The sequence below is a fragment of the Rutilus rutilus genome (genome assembly GCF_951802725.1).
Source record: "Rutilus rutilus genome assembly, chromosome: 8".
NCBI classification, from domain to species: Eukaryota; Metazoa; Chordata; class Actinopteri; order Cypriniformes; family Leuciscidae; genus Rutilus; species Rutilus rutilus.
In genome coordinates this window covers 36645731-36672790 of record NC_140222.1, presented here as the reverse complement: position 1 = coordinate 36672790, position 27060 = coordinate 36645731, and the positions used below count along the sequence as shown (strand labels likewise).

General features: G+C 37.6%; 1 protein-coding gene across 3 annotated transcripts in view; it reads left to right on the top strand.

Annotated features, from left to right (window-relative positions):
- The window catches only part of LOC311295351 (semaphorin-3D), a 56115-nt gene extending 29403 nt beyond the window's left edge, over nt 1–26712 (top strand). For all 3 annotated transcript variants that reach the window (XM_084416683.1, XM_084416682.1, XM_084416684.1), the window contains 16 exons: nt 13105–13265; nt 15688–15750; nt 16078–16197; nt 16390–16483; nt 17093–17221; nt 18823–18965; nt 19720–19834; nt 19931–20000; nt 20447–20591; nt 21452–21674; nt 22317–22405; nt 23317–23358; nt 23491–23648; nt 23819–23883; nt 25014–25147; nt 25262–26712. In XM_084416683.1, coding sequence (XP_084272809.1) covers nt 13105–13265; nt 15688–15750; nt 16078–16197; nt 16390–16483; nt 17093–17221; nt 18823–18965; nt 19720–19834; nt 19931–20000; nt 20447–20591; nt 21452–21674; nt 22317–22405; nt 23317–23358; nt 23491–23648; nt 23819–23883; nt 25014–25147; nt 25262–25675 — 2165 coding nt within the window. In that variant the 3' untranslated portion in view covers nt 25676–26712. The remainder of the gene's footprint in view (nt 1–13104; nt 13266–15687; nt 15751–16077; nt 16198–16389; nt 16484–17092; nt 17222–18822; nt 18966–19719; nt 19835–19930; nt 20001–20446; nt 20592–21451; nt 21675–22316; nt 22406–23316; nt 23359–23490; nt 23649–23818; nt 23884–25013; nt 25148–25261) is intronic.
- Nucleotides 26713–27060: the final 348 nt, after the last annotated feature.

Here is a 27060-nt window from a genome sequence, read left to right as displayed (position 1 = left end):
CAAACAGTAGTTAATGTAGTAGCTAATGTGTCCCATTATGCTAATGCTAATGGGTAACATCTAGTAGCTAATTTGAATCAGTCAAATGGACCGTTCGAATTGAACCAATGACCTAGACGAGTGTGTTTGATTATCACCTCATTTTTGCTCTGCTATAAAGTTGCGTGTGCAATAGTGTGATGCTAGCATTTGGTCATGATGATGCTAATGATGGAAAATGTTGCTTGATACTGAAAAATCAGTGGTTGTTCTTTTTTTATATGACTGAAAAATGTGTAGTGTAATCTAATTGGCTCATTTGCTAATGTGTGAAGTGTAGTTTACTACCCAGCACTTGATCTCCTCGTGTTTTATTGAAAAGCAGCTATCGTACTTTCCCCTTAAAATGACTTGGTTCATTATTTTTGAATTGAGTCAACTTCCTCAAGTTTAAACTGCTTGTTTAACCTCTGAAGATGAAGTTCTTCTGGCAGAAACACATACAATTGATTTTCCAGTATCCGCTGACTTTCCCACTGGTGTTTACCAGTAAAACTCCCGCAAATTTGGGGATTTCTTTCTGACAGATGGGTGGATTAAAACCAAAAGAAACATTCCCTGGCATTTGAGACTGGCTAAATGTCTCAGTTTCTCCACGACAGGAAGGGTTTTTTGCTTCACACCCACTGTCATTTTGACAGCTTCGCTTCATAGTGTGTGGAACGGAAAGATTTGAGAGGAATATTATCAAAACACTTGGATACACAATGAAGATTCATCAACATAAACCTGGGAAACAGATTTTTCCATAATCTGAAATACTAAATTATATGAATAAAATGAGTCTTTAACTCCGAAACTGCTAGCAAATGTACGTACATGTATTGAGATCATGTGACCAACTGTGTCTTGCAGTTTGACCTTTTAAGCAAAATAATGTCCAACACAAGTCATATTGGTTGTATAAGAAGATTCATATGGAATTACATAGTCCATGTTTTTATTTGAAATTTTCAAGATTTTTTGACTGGTTCACAGTGGCGTATTTCAAAGCGAACCACTAAATTAAGCTGGGTTATTTTGACAATAGCCCTCAGAGGGCAAATCTTAGTAAGACGGTAAAACATTTTTATTATAGTCTCTGTCATCGCAAAAATACAGCTCTTTGGCTCTCGGAATGTGACCTGTGGGATGTAGTTCCTGATAGCTGACTCAGTGCTGCGTCACAGTGATGACCCCTGCCTGTGCAAATCCTTTGAATCCATGGCAAAAAAGGTGCAGGAGATAAGCACAGCAGATGACTCGGGGTCCCGGGCTCTGGAGGGGGATAATGACACTATCGGGACATTAACACTGAACAGAGCCAGGGAGAAGAATGCTGCTAATTAGAGGAAGGAAAGGTGAACACGATGAAGTTTCTAAGAATAAACCTTCTGAAAATGTTGAGAAAAATACTCGAATGTCATTTTGATTAGAACTTTAATTTCATGTATTTAAATATATTTATAATGATGAAGTTGGAATTTAGTACATTTAAAATATATTAACTTGAAATATAATATTGAATAACACTACAGTTAAAATTATAATCAAGTACTTTACATGTGTTTTATGTTAGTCAACACATCAACATAAGTGTACTTCTTTAAAGCATGACAAAAGATTATTAAAGCAATGATTTAATAGTAAAACTTTTAATTTGACAAAGTGCACTTTTCAAGTGTGTTAAACATAGTCAAGAAAGTGCACTCTCTTTAAGTACCATTTAATGGCCTTTTTCTTATATTATCTAGTACATACTTTTAATACTTACTTTTCCACAAGGGTAACTCCTCTAGTTTTTTACCGCCAGCCCTAATTCGCTAATATGCACAACATGCTAAGTATATACAGTACAGCGTGTCTGAAGTGCACTGAACAAGCTGTCGCATCTGCATTTGTTTACTTGCAAAGTATGTTTCTTGTATAACTTGGAACTGATTTCTACTTGTGCACGAATCTGGAAGTCGGTCACTCTTCCTTCTTTCTCTATAACCTTCAAAAATATATTTATTATTCGTTCATATCTACGCTTAGAGCAACATTTCATTTCAGTTGTGTCTCCTGTTGAAGTGTCCTGACCTCATTCTTTATAATGCAAGACAAAACGTCCACCCAAACCCTAAACATCACGGTCAATCTGCTGAATTTGTCTAATCATACTTTCAGACCAGAACACAGCAACCTTGTGGCGATTAATCAATGCCAAAGCCATTCCACTCTCATCTAAAGCAGTTTAAGTTGCAGAACGATAGATAAATGATAGTGTGTCTTGAGCAGAGCAGCAGGGGCTTCGGTTTGGTTCAGGTCATTGACAGGACTTGGGTTGCCTCACTCGACTTGATTATCTCCCACAAACTGCACTTAAGTAGCAAATACGTCCATGTGCGTGTCCATGTGTGTTTGCGAGCGCACTTTCAACACCTCCAGCCCAGGACTGAAGCAATTAAACATGCACCCCGTGGCCCTTTAGGGAGATGACATCGTTCAGAGCGTTCCAGAGCGTGATGAAGAAAACAACTCCTGGGCCGAATGTACAGCAGCGGAGACCTCTCATCAGCGCTGGGTGTCTGTAGAGGCACACTCTCCCCCTAGAGAGAAGAATTTAGTCCACGCTCTTCCTAAATAGGCAGCGAACTCAAAAACATGTAGGTCACAACTACAGAAACCTCCAGTGGGATGTGCTGGTCATCAGAAGACCATTATTCTTAGTTTATGTTTTCCTTCAGGGTTCTTCAACACACAATGAATGGGAAGTCATTGTTTATCATTCTTTGGCAACACATTTTGCTCTTATTAGAAAACAAAAGAAAATTATATTATTTACTCTTTACAGGCATCTGATAAATGGTGTACCTCAAGGCTATAGCTTAGGTCCTATTGCATTTTAGCTTTGAAGGAATAGTTTATCCCAAAATTTTTACATTTGACATCATTTTTTCACCCTCATATCATTTTAAACATGTATGCTTTTATTTTCTGTGGAACAAAAAAAAAATCTTTATACAGCTATAGAGAAAAAGAATCTTCATGTAACAATCACATGAATAACAAATTAAGTTTTGTTGTGTTCCTCACACAAAGCTATCACATGATTCCAGCAGACTGTTCACTATTCCTCGGTCTTAAAAAGATCTTGAGGTTCTTGTTGAATCTAATGTTATTTCAGAGTGCTTAGCTGACTGTGGTTGACACAAAGTTTGCAAAAGTTCACCGATCTGAAGTTTGGCACCAGCAGCGAGTTTGAGGAAGTACAACAACCTCCTAATCTTTGCTGCAAAGTCTCACAAAGCCTGTAAAAACAAATGTAAGGACACAAATGAAAAATTAGCATCTAAACCCGCCTTGGAAGATTAATCACCATCTGTGGGATATTTTACAGACCAGACTTACATAGTACAGTGTTTCCTAAGACAAAGACATGAGGATGCCCTCAAATCCACTGAGCAATGTGATTTTATATATATATATATATATATATATATAGATAGATAGATAGATAGATAGATAGATAGATAGATAGATAGATAGATAGATAGATAGATAGATAGATAGATAGATAGATATGGTTTAACTCTGGGCCATCAGTGTCGTATATCACAATGTTTACACGGAGGGAATTAAATACTAACAAAGTTAGTAAAAGCTGACAGAAGGTCTGTATTTATAGGCAGTTAATGGCTTGCTCTGGTCTGTTTGAAACATACAATAATGGTGTTTAGTTACAAATTTGTTCTCTGTCGCTGGTTTAAAGTGCATCAGTCAGTTTAAAGGCTTTTTAGAAAGACCTAATAAACAGGGACAAACAATTGCACAGACTTTAATTAAACTAAATAACTGAGTCTGGCGAAACGAAAACCTCTTTAAAGTCCCAAGACAGTGACTTTACTCCATGAAAAAGGTTTTTCAAACCTATTCCTGCAAACACATCCATTATTTGCCATTTGAATGTAAACCTAAAGCTGATAAATGAACAAGATGCCTTTGGTTTCCCATTCACTCTTTTACACTGCTTCTGCTAATGCGGGTGACCCAGAACACAACTTACAGCCGGCGCTTGTGGGTCATTCGAATGACTAGCTGTCACTGACCCAAAGGAAAAAAAGAAGTCAGTCTATGTCTTCCATCACCACAAAAAGCCTTTCTGGACAGTTTGAAAAAAGACAAATGGGAAAAGACAGGGAAATTGATGAATGTGGGAGATAAATGAGGTGGTATATTGATGTTAACACTTCTCCCACCCTCAGAGCGAATGTCAGTTTCTTGAATCGCAGCAAATGCAACTGTATATTTTTCAATGACTGATGAGATTTTTTATTTAGAGAGGAAATATCTGCACTTCGTTGACTTTTTGAGTTTTTTGTTGAAGACTCTGTAAAGTCAAAATAAAAGCCACAAAAATATTTTGAATTTAATTCAAGACTATTTTCCTAAAAGTATAATAAAAGTTCAAGCATGCCTTAATTTATACGCTACTTAAATGTAATTTCTCTTCAGAAGTAGTGCTGTTTGTCTTAGGAACAGATCAACAGTGCACACTAGAGGCCTGACGCCAATTTTCTCCAGACCTGTTTATACAGGAGGAAACATAATGACAAGAAGAACATTCACACCTTGAACGTTTCTTGTGTTCGTTCTGAACAAACAGTTGGAAAACGATGAGACTTCCATGCATCCAGGCATTGATAAACAGACAGAGGATGTAGGTCAGCCACCTGATACAAAGACAAAACAAACATCGCCGTCATTCTCACAGTAATATTACACATACACTTGTGATTTCCCATTGACTTCTATTGCTTATATCATAATCATTTCAGGCCTCTGGGATTGTCCAAGGACTTTTTGGACGGGTTTACTATATTTGTGTGGTCACTTTGGCTCTCACAACTGTGGCAAAATAAAAATAAAATCATCATCATTACTGTCTCTTAACAGACAGAATTGTCAGGAGAGATATTTTATACAGCTCTTGGGGAACTGTTAATGTTTTATTAGTTATCATTAGGCGCTCGCCCGCAGCCTTTGTCTTGCCAGTTCTGTTTTATTGCAAGTCGTTGTGACAAATCCAAACCAGGTTCATTCAATCCAGTTTCGTTCTTTTTCAGACACTTTGTGCTGCTATTACCACAAGATAAACGCTTTGATTGCCCTAAAGACTTCAGAAAACTACGATATCAAATCTCCAGTGATTCTAATGGTATTACACTTTTATCTGTGGTTTATAATAACGGTTGAAAGTCTAGTCTTGTAGTATTGATTTTCATCAGTAATTGAGTTTTCAGTCAAAACCTGATCTTTATCTTGGAAACTGACTCTTATGTTCTTTTTAGCAGAACTGTTGACTGCAGTTTTACAGACGGGTCACTTAAAGTTCATAATGCTTTCCTGACCTTCTTAAAATCTCAATCAAACTGTTTCCTTTTTCCTCTTAATCGAACCTCTTATCTCTAAATATCTTGCTAAGCAAGCTATGTATTCGCTGTTGCATTATCTTAACTTATACTCTCCACAAACTCAAGAAACTCATCTTACTGTCCCGAAATCCATTTCTGCCTATATGCTTTACTCTCTACAAATCAAATCTCACTGCACTTAGTGCACAAACAAATCTTCTATACCTACACATAAGTTGAATGTATGTGAATGAAAAATGTTTGCATTGTAGCTAGTTCTGAAAAAGCGTAAAGATTACAATCTGCATGATATGGTTGGTGTGTGAAATTCTGATTTGTGGAGTAAAAGGTACGTCTGGTCCAAACTGTAGTGAAGCCAGCTTTTTCTCTACCTCAGATTCCAGATGTTCTGTGCAAGACGTTCAGAATGTGTTACAGGTCAAGGACAGTTCAGTCTCTGAAGGACTGTTCTCAAACCTACTGCCTATATAGACAGTTGCCTTCTAAGGGGCCATTCACGTGTGTTATGGCGTTCCAAAACAACGAAAATGTAGCGCAACAAAATGCGACAGAATGCAGGAATCTTGAGATGTGTTTAAAACGTTCTTACTGTTGTGACGCTAGGCGCTAATGGCATTCTAACTGAAATGTCACTCACATGTTTCTTATTTGAAACACACCTCATATGCAGTAAATCTGTGTGGAGTTCAAAAAGAATTCGACTCAATTCAGTTTGATGTTAGCATGTCGCTAAGCTAACAATGTTAAACACGAAAACCTAACACTGCAAAATTAAATAAAGTGTTTAATCAGCCCTTTTTTTATCAAAGGCTGTTAAAATTTAATACAAATATATTTCTAACTGACTTATCTCATGGCGCTAGGTGCTAAGTGCTTCGAAGTTACTGATTTGAAACACTCGTACAATCACAATTGATTCCAAGAGTTTAATGGTAGCATGTTGCTAAGCTAACAAGTAAAATATGTAACGCACACAAATGTCGGGTAAACAGAGCTTTTAAACTTTTTTTTATCAATGCTTTTCAGTATTGACTTGTCTCTTGACTCATCCGCCATCTTGGATTACATTTTTCACTGACCTTGTTGCATTGCACTCTGGGATTGCCTTCATTACAATGAATTCGAACAACTTCTTTGAATACCAAAAGCATAATGCTTCAGGCCACCTTAAATTGCTTCCTAGTTAGGGAGCTCAGTAGGTGTTGTAACATTAAAGTGTATACACAATGTTTAGTTCATTAAGTTTGCATTTTTACTCCCTGGTCAAGCTTTATTTAGTTTATATGGAAGAATTCTTGGGTCTTGAGTCATTACAGATGTGCCAACGGCGATCAAAACAATCGTTGAAAGCCAAAACAGCAAAAGGAATACATAAGCAGCTATATTTTCCTCACCACTTAGGATATATAGGGCCTCAGAGAGGAAACTGAGTAAAGTTTATTAGCTTTTAATACGTCACTCTCACTTCAGGAGACTACCTGAAAAATTTGGCACGGATAACCATACAGTAGGCCAACAGAAGTTAGCTTGCGTGATTCTCCGACAGATTGATGTTGTTTTGCATAGACACGCATCCCTTGCTTTAGCAGATGGAAAAGATCTACATGTTCAGGTCCATGTTGGTTTTGATTCTAATTTTGAACAGTTTGCTTATTCAAGTGGTCGCAGATGCAATGGCATGGAGATGTTCTCTTGATCTTCCCCTTACAGCTGAGACTTTTGCCTTTCCAATGAGCTTCTGACCCTTGGCATTCCTCTGATTTTCCCATCACTCAAGCTTTACACCCAATCAAAAGCCAGCAGCACTTGATGAAATCCGAGATAACGAGGGAAACGGACTCCCTGCTGCTTGAGGAGTGACAGAATCTGTCAATAGAGTCCCTCCTCCGGCTAATCAGCCATCTACTATAATGAGAGCTCTGTTTCAAACGCTCATACCCATGGAGAAATTGAATAGTCTGATTAAAAGCATTCACGCAAGCAATCACCGCTAAGCCGATCTTTCTTAAAGGGACGGTTCACTTAAAAATGACAATTCTGTCATTATTTACTCACAGGCTATTTCATATGACAAATCAAAGTGGAAAAAAAAGACATAAAAGTACACTCCGAAAGAACCACACTGTAAAAATGTTTTATTAATGTTTTGAAAATGTGTTTTTAACATCATAAATGCACATTGTTGCAAAATGTTGTTATGATATAAATAATGACGATAATGAAATAATGACAGATTATATGTTTGGGTGAACCGTTCCTTTAAAGTTCTTGAGTTTCTGTCTTCCATTAGAGACACACTTCCTAATTTCTCAGAAGTGGCTGCTTTGAAAAGTTTGTTACAGGTGTTTGGCAGAGTCCCAGCGATCCTTTCTGTTTGATGTGCCCATGGATTACAAGCAAATGTTCGCAATTGTCTTGCGTCGGATACAAGACAGAGCGCTTGAGTTTTATGATCTCTCGAGACTGTGAACTCGCTAGCACCCCATTCCAACGTAGAAGAAGCAAAACAACTCTGGACTTGATTATCAGGATTTCGCTTTTATTGATATTGGATTCGTAAAGATACTTTGTCGAAGAGCTCAAAGCGGAATAGAATTCTGGGTGGCCTAATTGCATTTCCAAGCCTAATCCACAAGTTTCAGTACGTAAAGAGGAATGGTAATCAAGACATCACCTTTGACCCCTTAAATCTTTAAGGTTTCGGCAACTTGGCCTTTGAAACACTTAACTGAGGCTGAACAAAAGGTGCATCAATGTCAGATAGCTGATGTACTGAAAGACGGAACAGTATCTGACAGTGGACAAGTTGGTTGCCCATTACTTTTTTTTTAAGCTCCACATAACGCAAACCACTTTAAATATCAGTCCCACTTCTGAGGTCTTCCCATTCTTGACTGGAAATTCAGTAATTATTTGAAAACCAAAAACATGTAGCTATGTTCCATATTTTTTGTGCAACCCTACAATAAAATAACAAATAAAAATCTGGCGCCCAGAAAAGTACATAATTTAGACCCTTTGTACAGCATGACAGGAAGACAATAATAAATAAAAAAACAGTCCAGTTTTTTACACAATTGTAGTATTGACTGTATTCATTAACCTTGACCGTTCAACCCTGTAATCCAAGTAATATATATATCTATAACTACAATTCAATATTTTGTCCTAGTTAACTAGTTTGTCGCTGGCAAGCAGTGTTGTTATTGTTGACTAAAATGATTATTGAGTAATTGATTGGTAATTGAAATAAGGGTCAAATAAAATCAATAAAATAGATGAAAAAGTTAAACAACAAAAGTTGAGTACTAAAGATGAAGCATTAAAAAAAAGTGAAATGACAAATTTAGTACTAAAAAATGATAAATTACTAAAACATAAATGTGAAAATGCTAATTTAAAATATGAATAAATACTATAATCCTTTAAATAATACTATAATGACACTGCTGCTAAGTGACAGCTTAATTTAGGCTACATTTGCAAACCTGTTATCAATTCTGATGTTGTTGCTTTTTTGAAGATGACGAATTGTATGAATTATTTTTTTTGTAACAAAAAGCACAAAAAAGCACGTTTTTTTCTAAACGTCCTGAATATTAGTAACAGCACGGTACAACAATATATGATCAATGAGTTATGACAAGGTGTTTTTACATTGCTTTAGCTCATAAGTTAAGCAATTTTCAACGTTTTTATGTTATGCAAGATTCAACACATTTTTTAACATCAGTTTAATGTCATTTAAGTTGAAACGACCTAAACATCCAAGTTGATTGTACTTAAATTAAGGCAGCAAAAAAAAAAAAAAAAAAAAAAACTATTACAGTGAGGGTGGAAAAAAAGGCAAATATATTTTATAAAAGTAAGTTAAACTTATATACTAAATATATATAACAATATAAACACACACACACACACATATACACATGTAAACTTTTAAACAAGCAGCTTTTTTCTGAATTTTAAGCTCTTAAAGTTCACTGGCCTTTTGTTGAAGAAGAAAACAAATTTATTTTCTTAAAAAAAGATTTTAAACCAGTTTGTTGCAATGACATGATGTTCTGAACAATTAAATAAATATCCGAAATGATTGACAGCAAGCTAAACACATTAATGGATAAAACAAACAATATAATGCACAACTTTAAACAGCTGATGTCCACTTGAGTGGTTGAAGTTAAATGCCTGGAAACAATGGCTAAATATCTTGAAAATAAACAACTCAGCAACTCATTAAACACTCAACATTAAGTAATAATAAAATGCATTGTATTACTGCGAGTACAAAATGACTTTCAGCATGAATGGATCGTTCAGAAGATCCAGCTGTATCATGTCGACCAGATGTGCATGTCAGTCTTGATCAGAGCCGCTCTGTGTTGAAGATCTCAAGCCTGAACGTCTTTTATCCCTAATCATTTCATCAATCACAGATCAGTCAATTAGCATGCTTAGTTGCTAGCACAACGTCATTGTTTCCGGTCACATGTTCAGATATGATTTACTAACTGTTCCAAACCATCATATTATGAGCAAACGTCATTGACTTGGGTCAGCGCTTGGGTGTTTTATGATTGGGACACATTAAAGCAAACCGTTTCCTAACAGATTCTGGCTAGACCTGCAAAACTCTTTTGTGCATTCATTAGACTTGATGTGAACCTGTACACTGGCACAGCATCTTAACAGCCTGGAAAAGTCTGTCCATCCAGCTGATAACTGGACCCAGTGGACAGGGTGGAGTCTCGACCAGATGTGTCTTTGAAAGAGATATAAGGAATGGAGTCTTTTGTGGCCATGCTTGTTTTTAAGACTGTAGTAATGAGAAGTTGTGTGTTTAGGAAGTGGGTGGGAAAGGGGGATTTCATTTATCATTTATCAGAAATTTGTGGGAATTGTTCCTGATCCAGCGCATGACACACGAGCAACACATGCTAGACTCTCAATAGCCATGATCTCATACAAAGGCTGTTTCTTTTGTCGACAATAAAATAAAGATGTCTAGTAAGATTGCGTTATGCAAACTGTGAACACTCTAAATGATCTCAGACCCCTATTGCGAACAAAAGATCACAGGAGAGGAGCAGATGAGCTTCTAGCGTTTTGGATTTAACTGAATGAGGGGCGTATTAGAAAACTATGTAAAATACTCAGGCCCTGTTGGTATTAAGATGTGTTCTGGTTGATCGGATCACAAGTGGAAGACGCTAAATAGGTGTAAACGGGGTCTAAAACACTACTGTTTTTAAGGCCAGGAACAGTGTGAATGCAACGAGAACTGGTTTGTTTTTCACTTGTTGTTCGCTTTTTGATTCACTTAAATTGGTCAAAGTGTGGTTCTTTTAAAAGGAGTCAAGTTTGAAAACATCCTTTTTGATTTTTTTGTATTGAGAGTGAAAAAATTAAATCAAGAGACCAGTAATAGTCACCTAAATGTGAACTCTCCATATGAAATGAGCCAAATTCCCCAAAGGACAGATTCCTTCCGGAAACACTCTAACCGAGCGCTGGAAGCCGCTGTGGAAAGGATTCCTGCAGGTGCTGTGACTTGTGTGTTGGCCTTCGTGCTAAATGGGTTTCATGATGAATAGCATCAACATGCCCCAATTATGAGATTTATTTGACTTGTCAGTGAGAAATCACCTTGTGTCATCTAAGAATTCCTTTAAAGGTGAGCCATGCAATGTGCTGCTTTAATGAAGTATGAAAACTAAAAAAGAAAACTGAAGCAGGAAGAGATGTGAAATATAATCCAGAAAGACATTTGGCTTGCATTAATCACAGATCCTAATTGCATTCATTTGCATTACATATGTGGGCGATTCAGTAATTAACTTTATGTATTTTTATGGATCATGTTACTGGATATGTTTCTTTGTTAAAGGCAGCGTTTTTCACAGAAATAGGCTTTATTTTTTATAAATGTTACAACCTCATTAGCAAGCAGTGGAATTTCCTCACACAGGTGGAACTTTATCATGGCCTCTTCATGTCAGTTAATACACACACACACACAATTTGTCTAAACGAGGACATTTCATAGTATATTGTTTTCATAAACATAACAACAACAGAACATGTTTGAGTTTTTTTTTATAAAAAGTATAGTGTGAGTTATATATTAAGTATTAGGCAATGCTAATTTAAACAAGATGATTTTTGGCCTAGATATTCCCATTTCTTAATTGTTTTCTTTCAAATAAAAAACAATTTGTTAATATAGTAATGTTTAAGTTAAAACAATATAATAGTATTGCATTAATTTTAAAATAGGTGCAAGGCCTGGTTGAGTTAGTCAGTAGTGTGCTGAAACTCGTGGTTAGGGTAAAGCACTTGGCATCTCCAAAACACACTCGAAGCACTTGACCAATCACAACACACTGGTTCAGCCAACCAATCAGAGCACATTGTGCTTTTCAGAAGGAGGGGCTTTATAGAGACAGCAACTAAACAGGCCTATGATGCATTTGGGAAACTCTGCTCTAAGTATCGTAGAGCCATTGTTACCAATGTTCTCTAAGTCCAACTTAACCCAGAGCGTTACTGACAGACTGGGAAGAGAGGTGCCGCAACAATGTCAAATATGTGAAAAATATTGTGTTTTTGAACATTGAAGCATGAAAACCTATTCTAGTATAGCCTAAAAACAAAACCAAGACTTTGTGAAAGGGCATAATAGGCCCTATTTATCTCAGAAAAGAAAAGAAAAAACAGGAAAACAACATCCAGATGCACCATTTAACCTTCACCTTGGTGTAACTGGACCAAGTAAAGAATGCAGTCTCTAGACCTTGAGCTATTTCCTGTGCAACATCTCAACTCCCTTTCATCGGCAGGGTGTGCGGCTAAGAAAACACCTGTCAAAGTTTATTACCACAATCCTCCTCTAATGCCCGGCACCTCCAAAAGCTGGACGTTCTGCTAACTCAAACTGCTTGTCGACGTGTAATTATGCACACTTATGCCACATGTGTAAGGCCCCTCGTCCCACTGGAATTGTGGGTAGCAGGAGTGCAGCTGTCAAGGAACGTGTTCAGGGTTAATTGGCTTTAATTGGAAGGGTTGTTTTTCCCTGCTTAAGCATCAGCGAGGGGGGGTTTGCAGAGATGTGGACGTGTCTGAATGTGTCTGTATGAGAATGCATCATGTATAATTATGTGTGAATGTCACTGTAGGGGAATATTGATATTTGTAACCTGGAATGTGAGCATGCCAAAACCATTTCTGCATATGATTGGCATATTTATTTGACATCTATCAAAGATCAGAACCACTTAGCAATGACGTCAATCTGACAAGTTTCAAACTGCAACACAATCCTTCTAAAACAAGTCACACACATATACAAAATAAAGGTTCTTTATTGGGATTGATGGTTCCATGAAAAACTTTAACATGGAATCTTTAACGGTTCTTTAAAGTGGAAAAAGGTTCTTCGATTTTGAAAGTTCTTCACGTTAAGGAAAAAATGGTTCTTTTAAGAACTGTTCACTGAAAGGTTCTTTGGGGAACCAAAAATGGTTCTTCTATGGCATCGCTGTGAAAAAACCCTTTTAGATCATTATTTTTAAGTGTGTAGCTTTCGATATTCGATATTCTCATGTGGTACCAGAACATTTGGGAGTTCAGAACAGCTAAACAAACCTTTTTTTTTGTTGTTTGTCAGAACTGAGGTCGAGGAACGGCTCTGCGGTGTTCTGGGACGGTGGCGAGGCGGGAGCGTACCAGGCCTTATTGCTGGATGAGGACCGCGGATGGTTGCTGGTCGGAGGCCGAGACCACATCTACATGCTGAACTCTGACAGCCTCACACAACCGACACGCAAGGTCAGCGCACGCAAATACCTCAATCTGACAGCGCATGATGTCATTTATAGGCCGAGAGGATAAGGGTCACGAAAGTGAAAACAGAGCGTGATTACAATGCATTACTGTTCACATGAATCTTATGAAGTTACAGGGTTTCGTCTAAAAACTGCACAGAAAATGACTTGTCCCTCAGTAAAAGTGTATGAAAATGCATTTACTAGTATATTTACAATGGTAAACTCAACAAAATGTAAACTATTTTATCGCACTGCTCTATATATAAATTTGGATATACATACAATATATTTACATAAAGCAATATATACTATATAGCAAATTACAACTGCTTGATTGTTCATATCATCACAAAATGTAAAGTATATTATCGCACAGCTCTAAATGTGACTATAAGGCATAAAGATAGTATGATATTCTAAGCATTAACATCAACATTTTCTGTAAAGCTTCTTTGAAACAATGTGTATTGTGAATAAATATACAAATACACTGTAAAAAAGTTTTTTTTTCTTTTGTCAGGTCAACTAAGATAATTCATGGGGTTCAAATAACATAATATTTTGAGTTTTGTTGACTAAACCAATCTCCTTTGTTTTTTATTTCAATTAACTCAAAATTTTAAGGCAACCAGGTTACTTACTTTTTTAAGTTAAACCAACAATCATTTTTTTCAGCGTCAAATTTAAAAACTTGCTAGCAACACCGCAAATCAAGGCTATAATGCTTAACTGTTATTACTGTATGTTTGTTTCATTAGTATATTCCCAGCTAATATGGAATGTTCCCATTATGTTTTTTAAAGGTTTTGTAAATGTTAGGACAAAACATTCTTAAAATAATGAAACGTTCTTGTAACATTATATTATATCTCGTAATGTTGAGAAGAAAACGTTGTTAATCGTGTTTTAAACGTTGAGCGAACATTCAAATATAACGTTCTCATGACGTTTTAAAAATGGTAGAATGGAATATTCCTCTAACGTTCACATAACCACGAATAAATGTTCTTTATACATAAAAAACTATATAAGCGTCCACACCAGCGGACTATATCGGTATGTTTATTTACAAGCGCACACTGCAGTTTTGTCGTCCGCCACTTTAAATGCTCAAGCTCTTTAAAGCTGGATAAATTCTGATTGGCTGTCAATGTTTTTATCATTTATCCACTTCAAAAAAATAAAATAAAATAAAAATCAGCTTCTCTGTGAAGTTATCGTTATAGTTGTGGTGTGGACTCTGCTATTCGTTTATATTTAGAATGATTTTTAAATATCTTTATCGTTATAATTATAGTCCTTGGTGTGAACAGGCCTTTCTATTTATATTTATATCCAATCTTTGAACTCAACTTTTATAGTTAACTATTGTAAACACACTTTTTGTTAGTTTTTACAAACGGAGGGACAAGTTTGAAATTATTTTCTGAGGTGATCGACACAAGTTTAACTGAACACAAACGCTACTGTATGTACGCCAACCGATTTCGTCAACTGAAATATGCATTGAAATGTCAACACTGATGCAGGCTCTAGTAGATATGCATTAGCGTAGCGTCTTTTTCTACAGTTTTCAGGTCAACTAGCATGTCCAGTTTAATAACACAGATATTTGAAGGTATCTCTATCGCCCCCTTGAGTACGGGGGTTTGTACGCTAAGTAAAGTGCTTGCAATATGTTGACAAGGCATTCGTATCTGCATTTACATACTTCATGCCTAATTTCTCCACTACACATCATCACAGCTAAATAAATATTACATTTGGTTCAATATTAATTGATTTTGTCTTTTATAATAGTGAAATACCAAAAGATGCCTGTAAGAAATTGTGAGGTTAAATGTAAGGTCATGGCACAGTCATTCATACGTGATCTTCATAAGAACTAAAGCACGGCAGGTTCTCGATCTTCCAATTATATCATTATGTACAGTGTGCTGATTGCCGGCTAATGATTAGGTCAACACCACATGGAAATGATTACAGTTTGAGAGGCATGTAGATTGTTGAGCGATGATGGTATTGCGCCAAGGAGAGTTAATCAACTCAATACTTGTTGCTCACATTTTTTACAAGAACTTTAATGTGATGCACAATTTTCTTTTTTTTTAAGTAATCAATTAAAAAAGGGGTGTATGAGATTTTAGTAATAATTATTACTGGGCCCCGGATTTAAGAATATATTTTTTCCTTTAAATATTAAACCATTATTCAAACTTATAGTATTATTAAACTGTTTATAGTACATACAGTATATTAATATATTGTTGAGTGTTTAAGAATTTCTCTGCTTTACAAACAGCCCTAACTTACAACTATAATGTGTTGTTTCGTTATGCATTATTTTCTGTTCTTTGGAAAAACTCTCTTTTAACTTTAAAGAATTCCTTGGGGAAACTCTCTTTTATCTCTTTTATTTATAGATTCACTGGCCAGCTGGACAGGAACACATCGAACGCTGCAAATATGCAGGAAAGAATCTATCGGTAAGACGCTACCACTTTAAAAGGGCACAAATGGAGAAAAAAGCGTTCAAGGACCCATAGATGCCTTTTTAATAAAGTGATCTCACAGACCGAGATAAGAATAAAAGCTGAAAAAAATCATATTTATAGCTCTATGGGAGGAATATTTCAAGTTGAAAAGTCTTAAGGGAGGGCAAGTCTGAAGTTTTAACATAATTCCCCCCTGCAATAACAGGCAAAAAATCTGTAGGTGCATTACTGTGTGATTTAAACTGCTTCACATCCACCTATCCTTACAAATACTCTTTAAAATCAGGCTTTTAATCACATACCACATGTATCTCTCAGATGGACTGTGCCAACTACGTGAGACTGCTACAGCCCTTCAATAAAACGCATGTCTATGTATGTGGAACCGGCGCGTTCCACCCACAATGCACCTACATTGACCTGGGACACAATCTTGAGGTGAGCAGTCAATCTTTTTAGGCCTTTAACCAGTGTGAAATGCAGTAAACACATTTTTTTAGCTTGTTATCTTGTACATATGAGCACCGACAGGGTGAATTGGACCCAACAGAGGCTTATTGACCATCATAGCTGAACTAATACTGAGGGTAATGGTGCAAACAAAGTGACAGTCTTGTCTCTGTGTCCTAGAAACCAACTTTCCGGCTTCTCAGCCATGTTGGAGAATCCGGGAGAGGAAAATGTCCCTTCAGTCCGCATGAGACATTTACCGCCCATCTGACAGGTGAGTTTCCTGACCCTACACCCTAAACACATTGTCCTCAAAAACAACCCATCACCCCTTTGTAGGCGGTAAAAGGAAAAATGCACAAAACTCTACATTTGTTAGACATACTCCCATGTGAGTCACTGATAAATTAATCTGTATAGCTCCGGACCAGATGTTAGTTTGCACGGGGCAATTTGGAAGTTCCCCCAGTAAACAGATTTGTCACCCATATTTGTCTCCAATGGACACTTATGGTAATAGGCAGCAATTCAACCAAAAAAACATAAGTAAAAAAAATTGCCCATTTACAGTGTGGTCAGGAAAAGAAACTCAGCTGCAAAAAATGTATAATATATTTAGATTTTTTTTTCTAAAGCATGTACACCCCAGATGGTCATAATGCATAAACCATATGCTACCTAATTAAAGGCTATTACTGCAACTGGAGACCTTTCTGACCATTTAATGATGCCTCTGGAATAATCGAAATTTCCTTTTCACACAAGCTGCTGTAAAACAGAGTATTTTGACTAAGGATCTGAAGTCAGAGGGTAGAATCATTAAAAATGAGCTAGAAAATCATTTGTCATTCTAAATGTGATTTTGTGTATATACTCACCTTAGATGGGGACCTGTACGCTGGGACGTCCGTAGACTTCATGGGAACGAATGCCGCCATTTTTCGCACATCTGTGCATAGCAGCAATCAACACTATATCCGCACTGAAGCTTACCAGGACCACTGGCTAAATGGTGAGAAGTGAAATACAACATTCATTGTTTTTTATTGTGTATGCAAACTGCATGAACTTGGTTCCCAAACTGGGATGGTAGAGAAAGTGATCTAGTTTATATTTCATTGACAAATAAACAACAACTGAACACAATAAAAATGTTGTTCATATCACAATTATAAACAATATTTTGTGAAAGCTAACAAGCATGCATAATGTTCTAATGTACCTGGAGACAGCATTGTTTTGGATTTCCATTCATCTCAATGGTAGTTCCTCAGCTGCCAAATGCACCCCAGAAGTAGGCTACCTTACCTGGATGCTGCCATGTTTATTTTTTCATACGAAATCTACAAAAAAACATATACTACATATACTGCACATTTGAATTACTAATTTATTTAGTTAGCTAACAGTTAACTAACTTTTTGGATACTGCCAGCAAATTAGACTGTTAGATTAGTGTATATTTAACTGATTAGCTTTAGCATACTGTTATTAATTAGCATCTTAGCTTAGCATTCAGCTAATATTAGTCTGAGTAGCATTCAAATAGACTGCTAGCTTAGATACCACTGCTACAAAAGAATAACTGAAAATGCTATTTTGATTATCTAAAAGAAATATATAAACAGCTAACAAGAGAAGAGTTTTTTAAGCCAATCGCCTGTGGTATGTCATGTGACTGATTAGTGTTGTTTGCAAATAAAGTAATTGCATTAGTTACTTTTTTTTGTAAAGTAATGTGTTATGTTACTTTTGCGCTACTTTTTCTCACCTGGGCTGGTCTGCTTGTTTCTTTACAATAATAACAAAAACTATTTTTGGCAACTGTAAAGGCCATTTGACACCAAAAGTGAAATGAATAAGCCTCAGGCTGAAGGAAATGCAAATTCACACCTGTACAGTAGAGGGCGCTGCTCAAACCTTCCAGCTGTGCTGCTATTCTGGATCACAGAAGAAGAGGACACAGGAGGAGAAAGTTTAACACTCTTTCTTCAGCATTAAAAAGAAAAATTAAACATAAATGTGATGTTCATCTAAAGTCATTTTTGCTTGTATAGTTGAACTGGATCATCAAAGGTCACTAGCAAAGACATTAGTTAATAAAGTGAGATTAAATGCATAAAGCATATTTGTGTTATTTAACGTTTTGCAGGTTTGCGTAATATTCTGAGCTTGCATTTCACTGTTTTTATTCATTTTGAGGGATACTAAACCTCTCAACATGGGAACAGGAGAGCTATCAGTCAGTAATTGGGAAAACAAAGTAGCATGCATTTTATATTTAAAAAAGTAATGTAATGTGATAATGCGATACTTTACTAGTTACTTGAAAAAAGTAATCCGATTACGTTAAGTTACCCCAACACTGCTTATACTGTAATATATATCAAGTCTTAATATCTCAAAAAAAGTGTCAGGTTTTAAGGATGTGTAGTGATTTCTTCTGAAATACAAGAAATAATACTGGTATAGAAATGTTTGGCAGTGAATAAGAAGGCGTATGTTCTGAATGTTCTGAAAAGTTTGCAATTCACTGTTTTGGGGAGCTGGAGCTGCCTAATTAACTTGTGTGACTTCCTCCACCCTCACTCTGATGCCAAATTCTTTTCACAGAGCCAGAGTTTGTGGGATCATATTCCATCCCTGACACTCACAGCTTGGATGATGAAAAAGTCTACTTCTTCTTTAAAGAGACCTCCGTAGAGTCCAACCAGCTCGACAAGCGTGTCTACAGTCGGGTGGCCCGTGTCTGCAAGGTGAGTGCCAAGTCCAGCACCGTAATGAGCCAATAAAAACATGAAATAGATCCAAAAGACCTTTGTTTGGTATGCAGAATCAATGAGTCTTTTGTAGGCATTAATGAATGGACGTGTAGGCCTCGGTATCATCTGTTGCACAGTGATGTATCTAATAATGGAAGAATGAGGTGTTTGTTTGAGAGTAATTAAACACCAATCTAGCAACAAATCTTGCAAACTAGGTTTTCAGTTCAGGGTTATCTTATCAGAGCATTCTTGAAGTGCTTTAAATATTTCAGATAGTTTACGCTGTATTTGTTTGTAATGTATGAAAATGTAATGTGTTAGATATTTTCTTTTGAGATAATGTCATTGCTTAAGGCTTGAATACACTACATGATTTTTGCACCAATTTTAGGATAGTTTGGCTAGTTGCCAAAAGTCTGATTTTGGGGATTTTTCAAAGAAAATCGTGTAGTGTATGTTGGGCACAGACAAAAACCCAATGTTTTTAGCTTAAGACTATGATTCCATCAAACATTTGAGTCGATTTTAGAACACATATTGTGTTTCATTTGTCATGCATCTCCTATAATGAGGCACAAGATGTTTCTGTGTGAGTTTGGTGTGTTCGGAAAGGCTTAAATGCCTGGTAGTGTGTGATCCTTAGTCATTTAGTGTATTACGCCCAGTTTTTCCTCTGTAACCATTTATGATGTCATCAAGTGTATGATGCCTAGTGTTTTAAAATCAAGCTCTTTGTGTTCATAAGAATGACATAGGAGGAAAACGAAGCTTGATTAATCGCTGGAGCACCTTCCTGAAGGCCAGGCTGGTGTGCTCAGTATCAGGACCTGGAGGCATGGACACACACTTTGACGAGCTGGGTATATTTACACACTCGAATCACCCATCTGTTATAGTCAACATGAACTTAAAAATTCACCCTAGTTATACTTTCTGCCCATTTTTTTTATTTTTAGAGGACATATTTCTTTTGGAGACCAAAGATCCACAGAATCCAGTCATCTATGGTGTCTTCTCCACTTCCAGGTAGGTTCATTACTTGGAAAATCTGTCATTCATTGGGTCACCACCCCATAATCCTCTTAACTTTTTAGAACGACATTCCTGTCAATGTTATATTTGTTTACTTCAATTTCTGCATTGGCTCCATCCAAATCAGCCAATCCGTCACACTCATTCTCATTTAACAAACCCTTCAGGTTCTCAGACCTCCCTTGTTCGTTCCAACAACCTAAATCTGATTATCTCAGTTTATCTTGTGAACTGACATCAGTATCAAAACGCCCCTAAAATCAACAGTCTGGTCACAGGATGGTCTCCGTCCCGCCCGATCCATCTAGAACAATCCGTCTCGGTGCTCCCACCCGAGGAATGGATAGCTTGAGGCCATAAGGGGGGGTGAAAGGTCACCAAACTTGAAGAACTCTGTTATTCTAACCTGGCATCTGACTAATACGTTTCCTTTTCAAAAGCTCCGTCTTCAGAGGTTCAGCCGTTTGTGTCTATTCCATGGCATCCATCCGAGCCGCCTTCAACGGGCCTTTTGCGCATAAGGAGGGGCCCGATTATCGCTGGATGGAGTACAAGGGGAGAATCCCTTATCCACGACCAGGGACGGTGAGTTCTCAACAGGGTGGAATTATGTAGAGAAGATGATATTTCATTTGGAGGGATGCTTCTTTTTGCTTTCTGTTGACAACTTGAACGACTTTGGGTAGAGTCTAACTGTTACCTTGATGCTGCTATCACAAGTGCACGCAATATTTTAGATCTATGATTAGTTCTGGATTGCAGAAGTGTTGGAGCAGCTTGGAAACCATGCGGCCAGTCACTCCTCGCACTAACTGCACTGGCTCAAGGGGACCGTAAAAGTGTCGTCAAGCACTCTAGGGGTCACGTGTCTGGGCAGTTTGTGAAGTGGCTGGAGTGTGGACTTTTAGTGGTGAGGTCTCCAGAAGGAAGTCAATTATCAGGGCTGTGAATTCTGCTCCATTAATTGTCAAAGTCACAACCACAGAGTTGAGCTGAACTCTTGAGTAGACAGATTAACCCTTTCAAATTATGGGGTTTAATGACTAGAAGGTGCAGTTAAGATCATGTTGAAACTGAAGGAACCTACTTTAGGTTCAGAGGTTGTAATATTAGATTTAACTTTGCACAGGCAAGGTTAGTAAGCAAGTTTATCATACTAGTTTCATGTTAACACTTACTGTATAACATACACCGCTTTGGGGTTTTAGATGGACTCGCTTTAGTGGGTAAACTGACTGACAACAGAAGATTCCTTTAAAACTGCATTTCTCAATATGGAAAAATAAGAATTATGATGCTTGCTGCACTATGATCTCAAACAGTGGCCAAAATCCACATCTGCACAAATGTTTTTGACTATTTTTACCTTAGTCTGTGACTGTTATGCCAAATTCTCCACAGGGTTCCAGAATATGAGCTTAACTATGTGTCCTATGTCCCTTCAGTGTCCGAGCGAGACCTACGACCCATTGCACAAGTCCACCCGGGATTTCCCAGACGATGTTGTGAGCTTCATGAGGGCCCATCAGCTGATGTGGGAGCCAGTGGTGCCCATCCACAAGCATCCCGTCTTCACTCGGATCAACGCACCCTACAAGCTAAAGAAGCTTGTGGTGGACAGGGTTGATGCAGAGGATGGCCAATATGATGTCTTACACCTTGGCACAGGTATGTTGGAAAGTGGTTAACATGTACAGTACAAAGAGCTGAATCTTTTATACTTGTAAAAAGTGTGACAACTAGCCCTCGTGTTCGCATCGCGCCATTCGCATCAGTTGTAGACACAGTGTTAGACCTAAATTGCACTACAAATGTGTAAATCTCCTAGATAGGCTACCAGATCTGGTAAACGCTATCAAAGATGTTCCCATGCTGGTCAGTGGTCTTGTTGCCTGGGATCATCCTGACATTCCGAGGCGCCAGTGTTTCTTTTCCTGTCTAACATTTGTCCTCCTGGACTGATGGGTGTGTGATTGAACTCTGCCACATCTAAGTGAATCATGTAGGACAAATAGATACTCTGTTCAGGACAAATTTGCTTAACCTGTGTGTACAGAGAGCAGACTTGCAATTTTACACTGTGCAGGACTAGAACAGTGCAACAGCTGCCAGCCCTCAGGGGGCTGGATAAATACACACGCCAAAAGCCAGTGCTCACTTACCATGGTAACTAAGGAAGGGTGCATTATGGGATATATTTAAAGGTTAAGGTTAATGTGAATATCTATTTATCCATCTATCTATCTATCTGTCTATCTGTCTGTTTGTCTGTGTGTGAAATCTCACACAGTTAATCTTCTGTATCTCCAGATGATGGCAAAGTAATAAAGGTGGTCTCTGTCCCTAAAGAGAACTGGGAAACTGAAGAAATCATTCTAGAGGAATTGAATGTCTTCAAGGTAATTGAATAAGATCTAATTCTCTCTCTCTCTCTCGTCTGCTGGTTTGTCATGCCATCTGCTGGACTCCCTCATGACCCCTGACCCTGGGCTCTTATTTGGTTGTTGTTTTCATGTCAAGCACTTCCCAAACAAAAATAACTCATAAAGAAGAAAAACAGATTGCTCTAAGATTTCCCATGGCGGTCTACTTAAGTGACCAAACCCAGGGACAGGAGAGGCAACGTCAACTCAGAAATATTGATTTGTATTGATACTGATATTCTGATACTGAATACTGATTTATCTAAAACTTAAGACAATAAGGAATGTGTCAGTTTTGCTCTGTGGATGGAGGGAATGTAAGCAATCAAAAGTCAACTGGTTAAATATGAGTGGTATTCCTGTGGTATAATGATGGATTTATAATAGCATTTAGCTTAGAGTTATCATTTCTTAAAAATATATGTAGTCCATGCCACTCATGTGCTATATGTTAATTCTTCTATAGTCAGACAATAACTTTGTGTGAGGAATTTACAATTTAAACGATTCACTGAATACCACTGCATCCCTCAAATCTCAATTTGTTTTTGACCAAAACACAAAGAATTGGTATGTACATTATGAATAGCTAGTATGTCAAGTATCAGTCAAACCTGTCAGGAGACATATGATAGCAGACATTGCCCACCAGCATCCCACCAGCCATTTGGAGAGCCAGAGTCGTTTTAAGAGTCAAGGCTCATTTGCTGCTGTATATGAAAGAGAAACGAACCAATGGAGCAGAAAGCTTTAAAACATTCACAAGGGCCTGTTATGATGAGCTGCTCTTATTCAGCGCCAACAATGCGTGTCGTCCCCCACTTTGTTCGGGAGTTGATTCATTTTGTGTGTTGACATTTTTCTTCCTCTCTTTTTTCGTTCTGTAGACTCCGACCCCAATACTGAGCATGGAGCTCTCCACCAAGAGGGTAAGTGGACGTGTTTGGTGGGTGATCACTAAATAATGCTATAAGGACTTAGCTTTAACAACATTATGAGCTTCATGATTCTGCTTTCAAACCTGCCACGTATCCTCATTTTTTATTTGATTTCTTCTCTAGCAAGTGCTGTTTGTAAGCAGTGATGAAGGTATCGTCCAGCTTCCGGTGCAGAGATGTGATCTCTATGGTAAAGCATGTGTAGACTGCTGTTTAGCTCGAGACCCATACTGCGCTTGGGACGGCTCCTCATGTACTAACTACTTCCCCAGCAACAAAAGGTACAGCTTATTCTACTAGTTGATATGTAGTTACTAAGTATTTACAGTTGTGTCTAGTTGAATAAAGTGAAAGCTTATTTATTATTGACCTAAAAAATAATATTTTACCTTTGAAATAATGCATCTGAGGGTTGGTCCTAAGGCGGCTAATATCCTCTTGTGGTCCGCAGGCGCGCCCGGAGACAGGATGTGAGGTATGGAGACCCCTGGAGCCAGTGTCAGGACATGAGAGACGGTAATAAATCACACTGTGTTCACGACTCTTCACCATCAGGTTGAATATGATATTGCCCAGTCCTGGAAAAAAGAATGCACACTACTCCCTCTAGTGTGCATAATGGATACTAACACATGCTAAGATGTGTGCACCAGTTCAATATGAAATACAAACTGATTCGGTTTACTTTCTTAATGCAAGTTTTTGCTGTTGCTGTGACAAATTATTAAAACATGTTTCAAAGAAATAAAAAATAAAAAATATTTTATGAAGCTTAATACCCTGATATACTCACAGTGAAGATTTTCTTCACTGGTGTTTAGATGAATATGTAAATATGCTGCACGCTTTCCTCTCAATAACAAAATAAATGCAACATAAATTACAGGGAATGTTTACATCTCCACGTCAAAAAAGGTGAAACTTTTGGGAAAGTTCGCTTTGGCCAAACAAACTTTCATTTGGCCTGATTTTGTTCGAAATGATGTCACCCCAGTTTACTCTTTAATTTCGCTGTAAGTATATCAGGCCTTACAAATTTTTCATAAACACTTTTTGTTATGTTGGTTGAAACTCTCTTCACATCCTGATAGCAAATAATAATAGAAGTGGTCTAAAAATGAAAACATATATAATCTGTGGAAGTCTCAGGACCAAAATATTTTCGTCCAATCATTGCATTCGGTCCGAATGCCTTTGACAGTTTCTCCTGAACTGTTCCTCCTGAACCAAAACAACGAGCTTTTGCTGCGTTCATGTCATGCCATAACCGTAATTACGAGATGGCAACCCGTGACGTTCTACTCAGAGCTGTTCACATCCTCAGACTCGGATTTATACGTTTCTGTCAACACTATCAATGCTGAAATTAATCTGCAGCAGTCAGGTGGTACAACTTTGCCTGTAATTTGTTTACTTTCATTATTATTGTACTCTAATGTGCTTTGAGACATGAGATAGTTTAGCATCTCTCGTCTTGTGACGCTTTGCAGACTTTGCTGTGTGCGTTCATGAGTTTTGAAGGAGGCGTGGCTTTGGAGATGCTCCGAAAGGAGGGAGGGATCTTTTGCTTTCAAAGCTAGCTCACTATTGCTAGCCTCTCCGAAATTGCCTACCCTGCCTTTAAAAGTGTCCATTCCTCTCTGCAGGTTCAGAGCAGCCTGAACTTAAGACGGTATACGGCGTGGAGACGAACTCAACCTTCCTGGAATGTGTCCCACGTTCACCACAAGCCGCAATCAAGTGGATACTTCAGCCAAACAACAACCAGAACAGAAAAGAGGTCAGTCCACATCCTGTTATTAGAGAAGATTTCATCGTAAACATCTGTAAACTGATAAGTGGATACACACTTAACTCACTTCTACACTAACACAAACCCCTTTCTGTATCTCAGTTGTTTCCAGGTGAAGAAAACCTCATCCACATGCAACGTGGGCTTCTCATCCAGCAGCTAACGTCTGCTAACGCTGGCCTGTACCTCTGCGAAGCCTACGAACACTCGTTCTCCCGCACGCTAGCCCGCTACGAGCTACACGTCATCCCCCAGAACAACATGTCGAGAGCGCAGAACACCCAAGCCGGAAATTACGCAGCCTCACCGCGAAGCTTAAAGGAACTACATCTAATGGGAGTTAGCGGGCTAACGGCTGACGACTACTGTGAACATCTTTGGTACCGTGAAAAACGGCGACAGCAAAAACTTCGCACGCTAAAGTGGAAGCAGGTGTCTGAAAACCGTAAAGCACGAGTAAGGCGACAAAATCCACCCTACGAGGCTCTAGACGGAGGTGAAACTGCAGACTTTTGATGAAAAGGAGAGTGTCTTTATCTGGACAATTAGCATCTTGTTTGTAGCTTAATGGCTACAAAGGCTACTTCCAACTAGCTGCAACCACCAATTGCTACTAGCACAACAACAAAGGGCTACAGACCTTGAGAACTGTATTATTCTTCATTAAGTCCTCTCTTAAGTTAAATTTTGTAGCCTGTGCTAGTGTTAGCATGTAGCTTTAACACAGTATAACCAAACAGCCAGTAGCTGTGCAACTATGAATTTGTGCAATCTGGCATCGACCTAAACACATTTTCCATTCATTTTCTGTAATATTTTCATTGTATTTCTGTTGTTTGTCAACTTTCTTGAAAGACAAGCATCTATGCTAAATGCTAGGTATGCTTGGAAAGCTAATACTGAAAATGGACAATCTAACACGCTGCCCTAACGGCAGTGCAAAGATGAACTGACTTCTCTTGCTTTCACTAGGCATGTAGATTAAATAGATCTGTATATCACTGTATTGCTATTATATTTGGACTCTTGATAGTCAAATGTACAAATGTGTAGTTTGTTCTGACAACAACAGGTGCCTCCATGTTCAGAGGAAGTTTGCCCAGGATGAACCCTTCAAGTTTCCTTCCTTTTCATGAACAATCTCTTCTGCTCTTTCCTGAGAACATCCATGAGTAAATATTGTGTTTGTTTTGTGACTTCTATGCATGTCATTTTGTAAAGAAAAGCTCTCCACAACAGCTTGTGTGTACAGTTGTCTAAAATGTGTTCGTGTGTCGGAGCATCTGGGAATGGTAAATAGATGATGACCTCCATGGATTCATCAAAGGGCTTTTTTAATTCTTTTGACTGCCCATGAAAATGACTTCCAGGATCCTCAGGCCTTTCACATCTGAATGAAAAGATGTCATTGGCTCATGGTGGAAACTAAAAATAGGTTCATTGTTGATTGGTTAAAGTGGTGAGTTAGTTAAAGCTAAATGTTTTCATGTTCGTTGTATTGTATTGTCATAAAAATGGTCATATATGTATTGAGAATATATTTTCTGGCTATACACCTATCAGAAGAACCCTTTTTTTATCTCTGAATTTTTATCTCTAGATTTTATTGAGCACAAAAGTGTATTTCTGTGATAGTGGTTGCTATATATTTAAATTCCTAATACATGATTTAATAACTGTACACTCTACTATTCAAAAGTTTGGGTTTAATTAGTTCATTAATACTTTTCTTCAGAATCAAAAGTTTTAAAAGAATTCTATATTTCCAATAAATGCTGTTCTTTTGAATTTTTTCATTTCTAATGTATCACAAGGTTTCCACAGAAAACATTAAGCAGCACAACTGTTTCAACACTGATAATAATAGTAATAAATGTTTGATGAGGATCAAATCATCATAT